Source organism: Octopus bimaculoides, chromosome 29, assembly GCF_001194135.2.
Source record: "Octopus bimaculoides isolate UCB-OBI-ISO-001 chromosome 29, ASM119413v2, whole genome shotgun sequence".
NCBI lineage: Eukaryota > Metazoa > Mollusca > Cephalopoda > Octopoda > Octopodidae > Octopus > Octopus bimaculoides.
This window is the reverse complement of record NC_069009.1, coordinates 3,097,127-3,104,597: the sequence shown is the minus strand read 5'-3', so window position 1 is coordinate 3,104,597 and position 7,471 is coordinate 3,097,127. Positions and strand designations below refer to the sequence as shown.

General features: G+C 40.5%; 1 protein-coding gene across 1 annotated transcript in view; it reads right to left on the bottom strand.

Annotated features, from left to right (window-relative positions):
• Positions 1-37: 37 nt before the first annotated feature.
• LOC106871535 (AN1-type zinc finger protein 4) overlaps positions 38-7,471 on the bottom strand; it is a 9,334-nt gene continuing 1,900 nt past the window's right edge. The window contains exons 2-4 of the mRNA XM_014918035.2: positions 3,429-3,572; positions 2,034-2,211; positions 38-188 (exon numbers count right to left, since the gene is read on the bottom strand). Of these exons, the coding sequence (XP_014773521.2) occupies positions 38-188; positions 2,034-2,211; positions 3,429-3,572 (473 nt within the window). The remainder of the gene's footprint in view (positions 189-2,033; positions 2,212-3,428; positions 3,573-7,471) is intronic.

The following is a 7,471-nucleotide window of genomic DNA, read 5'->3' as shown; positions in this document are numbered from 1 at the left end:
AAAATGAAAAAGATAAGTGCCCTTGGCAGGAATTGAACTACGTTACCTTCTTTGTCAGGCTAAGCTGTTCCATCTTGACGCGGAGTTCATTCACCTTTACTTTCAGTCTATCATTTTCATCTTTCTTCTCCTTCGTCGCACCACCGTCATCGTCTTCGTCATCATTCAGGTTGTACACAGATGTCCCGCTGTAATGAGGGAGAAAGAGATGCACAAACAGACAGACAGATAGATGCGCAGAGACGAGAAAATAACACACACACACACATTCACACAAGCACACATACACACAAGCTTACACACACATACAAGCTTACACACACACACACACAAGCACACACACACATTCACACAAGCACACTCACACACAAGCTTACACACACATACACACACACACACAAGCTTACACACACACACACAAGTACACAAGCACACACACACACACACAAGCTTACACACACAAGCTTACACACACATACACACACACAAGCTTACACACACACACACACACACAGAATGGCCAAATCATTGAATAATAATCTAAGTAGCTGAGCACTCAATATACATTTGTAGTTGTAATCTATAAATATACAAAACACAGGATGTGTGTCTGTCTGTGTGTTTGTCATGTCGTTATAACTCGAGATCCACCCAACCAGTTTTAACGAAATTTTACACATGCATTACATAGGATCCGTGGAGGCGCAATGGCCCAGTGGTTAGGGCAGCAGACTCGCGGTTTCGATTCCCAGACCGGGCATTGTAAGTGTTTATTGAGTGAAAACACCTAAAGCTCCACGAGGCTCCGGCAGGGGATGGTGGCCAACCCTACTGTACCCTTCCACCACAACTTTCTCTCACTCTTACTTCCTGTTTCTGTTGTGCCTGTAATTCAAAGGGTCAGCCTTGTCACACTGTGTCACGTTGAATATCCCCGAGAACTACGTTAAGGGTACACGTATCTGTGGAGCGCTCAGCCACTTGCAAGTTAATTTCACGAGCAGGCTGTTCCGTTGATCGGATCAACTGGAACCCTCGACGTCCTAAGCAACGGAGTGCCAACAACAACATTGGATCCATGGGGTGTCATAGGTCAAAAAATTTCCAACTTTGAGCCCAGGGGCAGATAAACTGCATTTTTAAAGCATTTTTGCAGTGTTAAGGCCCGCAACTTGAAGAGTATCCAGTCACTTTCCTCCAAATATGCAACAAACATAAGTCCTTGGGTCGATTTGCTCGACCAAAGGTGGTGCTCCAGCATGGCTGCAGTCAAATGACTGAAACAAGTAAAAGAGTATGTATGTATGTATTTATGTGTGTGTGTGTGTATGTATGTCATTTTTCAGTTGTATTTCAAGATTTCTTGCCGATAGAGAAAGAGCCGGTTTCTAACCTAGATCCAAGACTCCTTCATTGGAATGTATGTATACTCTTTTACTCTTTTACTTGTTTCAGTCATTTGACTGTGGCCATGCTGGAGCACCGCCTTTAGTCGAGCAAATCAACCCCAGGACTTATTCTTTGTAAGCCCAGTACTTATTCTATCGGTCTCTTTTTGCCGAACCGCTAAGTTACGGGGACGTAAACACACCAGCATCGGTTGTCAAGCGATGTTGGCCGGGACAAACACAGACACACAAACACACACATATATATACATATACATATATACGACGGGCTTCCTTCAGTTTCCGTCTACCAAATCCACTCACAAGGCTTTGGTCGGCCTGAGGCTAAAGTAGAAGACACTTAACCCAAGATGCCACACAGTGGGACTGAACCCGGGACCATGTGGTTGGTAAGCAGCCACTCCTGCAATTATGTATGTATGTAAATTCCATAATTGTCTGATATTACAGAAAGCTTCCAGTGCAAGAGGCAAGAGGTAGATGCAACCCTAAGAAATCAATGTGCTGGAGGAAGTGTGTATATGTGTGTGTGAGTGTGTGTGTGTGCTTGCGTGTGCGTGTGTCTAGAGTAGCTGACTTTCGAAATAAATTTATGACCAACCAAAGGAAAAAGTGGGGACGAACCTGAGAGATTCCGAAAGTGGTGTTAGGGTCCCGTCACCTCTGTCCATGACTCGGAAGAAATTCAGTTGGTCCCCTTCTCGGAAAACCAGAAGGGTCAGCTGTCGATTGGTCCCAAATTCATCCTTGTTCGAGTCCATGTATTCAGCCATCTCCTTAATTGCGGGGTCTTCGATGGGTACTGGTGCAGAAGAAAAAGAAAGAAAAAAAGGGGACAAATTAAAAATGTTAGAAAACTCAATGACAACAACAATAACAACACTACAAAGAAATCGTTAGGAGGTTCTCAGGTGTCCTAGAAATACTAATTAAATTTCTTCTAATTATACCTTACCTTCTTGAAGTATATAGTCTTGCTTTAATTAATTTTGAAACTAACGAAGCATTTAGTGAAATAATTTTGGTATTTTCCGTTGGTTTGTGGCTTTAACTCAAAATTTTAATGGAAGATTATAATTTAGACCACTTTAAACTCTGCCCATCACTTCTTTTGGCTGTGTGGTAAGAAGCTTGCTTCCCAACCACATGGTTCTGAGTTCAGTTGCGTCTTGGTTAAGTGTCATCAACTATAGCCTTGGGTCGCCCAAAGCATAACAAGTGGACCCAGTAGGCAGAAACTGAAAGAAGCCCAGGCGTTGAGCTGGCAAAAACGTTGGCACTCCGGGCGAAATTCTTAGCGGTATTATGTCTGCTGTTACGTTCTGAGTTCAAATTCCGCCGAGGTCAACTTTGCTTTTCATCCTTTCAGGGTAGATTAATTAAGTACTAGTTACGCACTGAGGTCGATATAATCGACTTAATCCCTTTGTCTGTCTTTGTTTGTCCCCTCTATGTTTAGCCCCTTGTCGGCAATAAAGGAATAAGAAACTGAAAGAAGCCCATTGTATATATATATATATATATAGGAATTTTGAGTGTGATCATTGCCAGAACAGCCTGACTGGCCCTCATGCCGGTGGCACGTAAAAAGCACCCACTACACTCTCGGAATAGTTGGCGTTAGGAAGGGCATCCAGCTGTAGAAACTCTGCCAGATCAGATTGGAGCCCCCCTGAAAAGAACACCCTTAAAAAGAAAAGTTGTATCACAGAACCAGGGTGTTTCGTTCAAGATCCTTAAACAACCCTTATTCCCCTTTGAGTGGGATCGGCTATTCGACCTGAAGAAAATTCTAATTGGGCCCCACCTGCGAGGTCATGCGCTGTTTATCTTGATATGAGATCACCATGTCGCACACATATGGTTGTGATGCATGTACCTGGTGTACCCTTATCAGACGGGTAGTCACGATGGGTATACTGGGCTTCGTATATTTTACCCCAGTGTCACTTTGATGGCATGCACTGCCCTCTCACTCAATAATAATAATAATAATAACAACAGTAAGGGTCCAATTACTTCTGCGGGTGTTGATTGGTCCACCCCTCATAGCCAAAACCAGCCGGAGTGTGGCGCCATTGTGGACCTTGTAGTCAGCCAAACTGAAGTCGTCCTCCAGCTCGGTTGATCTCCAAATGAGGTGTTGCTGTGACATGGGAATTCCTATGGAGAGAGAAAGAGACAGAACAAAATGAGCATGTATTAAATAGCCATCCGTGCATCATACACAATGCATACAAACTGTCGCAGTGGGACAGTTACTGCACTATTAGTCCTGAAACACCAAGTGTTCAAAACACAATAATATATATATATAAATATATATATATATAAATATATATATACTCTTTTACTTGTTTCAGTCATTTGACTGCGGCCATGCTGGAGCACCGCATTTATAGTTGAGCAAATCGACCCCAGAGCTTATTCTTTGTAAGCCTAGCACTTATTCTATGGGTCTCTTTTGCCAAACCGCTAAGTTACGGGGACGCAAACAGACCAGCATCGGTTGTCAAGCGATGCTGGGGGAACAAACAGACACACGAACATATACACACATACAGACATATATATATATATATATATATATATATACACACACATATACGACAAGCTTCTTCCAGTTTCTGTCTACCAAATCCACTCGCAAGGCTTTGGTCGGCCCGAGGCTATAGTAGAAGACACTTGCCCAAGGTGCCACGCAGTGGGACTGAATCCGGGACCATGTGGTTGGTAAGCAAGCTACTTACCACACAGCCACTCCTGCAGCTAAAAGAGTACATATATATATATATCATATCTATATATAATTGATAAATATTTATATATATGTGTGTGTGTGTGTGTGTGTGTGTGTTTGTGAGTTTGTGTGTCTGTGTTTGTCCCCCCAACATCGCTTGACAACCGATGCTGGTGTGGTTACGTCCCCGTAACTTAGCGGTTTGGCAAAAGAGACCGATAGAATAAGTACTAGGCTTACATAGAATAAGTCCTGGGGTCGATTTGCTAGACTAAAGGCGGTGCTCCAGCATGGCCACAGTCAAATGACTGAAACAAGTAAAAAAGTAAAGAGTATATATATACATACACACACACACACACACACACACATATATATATACACACACACATACATACATACACACACACACACACAGACAGACGGGCAGACAGAAATAGATAGATAGATACATACATACATACATAAACTGACACAGATAGACAGATGGACAGACAGACATGCGTGTATGCGATTAGATATATATATAGTCACACAGAAGTATATATATATATATTATTTATATACCTATTTATATACTTATGTGCATACGTTACCAAGCATAGATTAATCAATGTCGCACACTGACGTACGTCTAATTGCTTATAAGTCCAGCCATATATTCATTGACGACCAGAAGATACACACACATATATACATAAATGCGTGTGTATATAGTTATTAAGCGTATATACACACACATATATATTCTAATTTAGTATACACATACACACACACTTCGACAAAAGTCTAGTCACTTCCTGTGATGATACAAAAACAAACGAATAAAAAAAAGAAAACAGACAAATATATAAACGTATACGAGTACCTGTATATATAAACATATACGAGTACCTGTATGAAAGTACGTACTTATGTATGCATGTATCTATGTCGTACGTATGTATGTATAGTGTCGTCCCGGAAGTATTATATGTCCCAGAGCAAACGATGTGTTGGACCCTAAAGAATTTTTTTTTTTTTTTACAGCAATCCAGAATATTAGCCCCCTAGATCCGTGAGGGTCTCCCTCCCCCCGGCAACTGCCCAATGTGACCATGCTATAAAATGGTACTCCGTATGTATGTATGTATGTATGTATGTATGTATGCATATATGTATGTATGTATGTGTGCATGTATGTATGCATGTATGTGTGTATGTATGTGTGTGTATGTATGTGTGTGTATGCATGTATGTATGTATGTATGTATGTCATTTTTCAGTTTTATTTCAAGATTTCTTGCCGATAGAGAAAGAACCGGTTTCTAACCTAGATTCAAGGCTCCCTCATTGGAATTTCAACATCAACAACATGGTATTTTTGTTTGTGTGTATGTATGTGTGTATATGGTTCCGGGTTCGGTCCCACTACATGGCACCTTGGGCAAGTGTCTTCTACTATAGCCTCGGGCCGACCAAAGCCTTGTGAGTGGATTTGGTAGACGGAAGCTGAAAGAAGCCCGTCGTATATATATATATATATATATATGTATATGTTTGTGTGTGTGTATATGTTTGTGTGTCTGTGTTTGTCCCCCTAGCATTGCTTGACAATCGATGCTAGTGTGGTTACGTCCCCGTCACTTAGCGGTTCGGCAAAAAAGAGAGACCGATAGAATAAGTACTAGGCTTACAAAGAATAAGTCCCGGGGTCGATTTGCTTGACTAAAGGCGGTGCTCCAGCATGGCTACAGTCAAATGACTGAAACAAGTAAAAGAGAGAAAAGAGTAAAGAGTATGTATGTATCATTGTTCAGTTTTATTTGAAGATTTCCTGCCAACAGAGAAAGAACCGGTTTCTAACCTAGATCCAAAGTTCCTTCATTGGAATTTCAACAGCAACAGTAGGATATATTTGTATGTATGCATGTATGTATGTATGTATATGTGCAGATTTGTATGTTTTGCTTCAGGTATATATTCTCATGCATATAGTTGCATATCTAGACATGCTCATGTATGTATGTATGTATGTATGTATGTTCTCTTTTTAGTTTTAGAGTAAATTTTGATTGGCCATCTACTTGGTAGCAAGGTTGCAAAGGAAAGTATCAAGTCTTAACCATCTTCCTTTAAATCTAAGGTATAAGTGTGGCTGTGTGACTCCAGGTTCAGTCCCACTGCGTGGCACCTTGCGTAAGTGTCTTCTACTATAGCTTTTTATTTCTTTATTGCCCACAAGGGACTAAACATAGAGGGGACAAACAAGGACCGACAAAGGGATTAAGTCGATTACATCGACCCCAGTGCGTAACTGGTACTTAATTTATCGATCCCGAAAGGATGAAAGGAAAAGTCGACCTCGGCAGAATTTGAACTCAGAACGTAACGGCAGACAAAATACCGCTAAGCATTTCACCTGGCGTGCTAACGATTCTGCCAGCTGCCAATCAAGGCCTTGTGAGTGGATTTGGTTGATGGAAACTGAAAAAAGCCCGTTGTATGTGTATATATATATATATAGAGAGAGAGAGAGAGAGAGAGAGAGCAGTCGCCATATTCCATTCTATATCGGCTAACTTTGATGAGTGTAAGGTTACATAATCGGATTGTTATCTGACACTCCATCGTATTCCTTGTGTGAAACCGACAGTTTCTAACCTAGATCCAAGGTTCCTTCATTGGAATTTTAACAGCAACAGTAGGATATATTTGTATGTATGTATGTATGTATGTATGTATGTATGTATATATGTATGTATGTATACATGCAGATTTGTATGTTTTGTGTATGTATCCTCATGCATATAGTTGCATATCTAGACATGCTCATATATATTCAAATGATAAACTTCTAGAAAGTTTTACAGATTTTTACAGTTCCAGTGATAGATTGGATCTGTAATCTTCAAATTAACTTTCTCCTTTCTGGTTTTGAGAAGCCTAATTTCTCAAAGATGGTATTTAGGCTGTGTGTTACATATCCCAGGGCCCCAATAATTACAGGTATAAACCTGATGTGTGTATGTATGTATGTCATTTTTCAGTTTTATTTCAAGATTTCTTGCCAATAGAGAAAGAACCAGTTTCTAACCTAGATCCAAGGTTCCTTCATTGGAATTTTAACATCAATAGGGTATTTTTGTATGTATGTGTGTGTGTATATGTATATATGTATGCATGCATGCCTGTGTGTGTGTGTATGTATGTATGTATGTATGTATATGTGTGTGTCTGTATGCATGTATGTATGTGTGTGTATGTATGAATGCATGTATGTATGTATATTTGTGTGTATGTATGTATATGTACGTATGCATGTATGTATGTATGTGTGTGT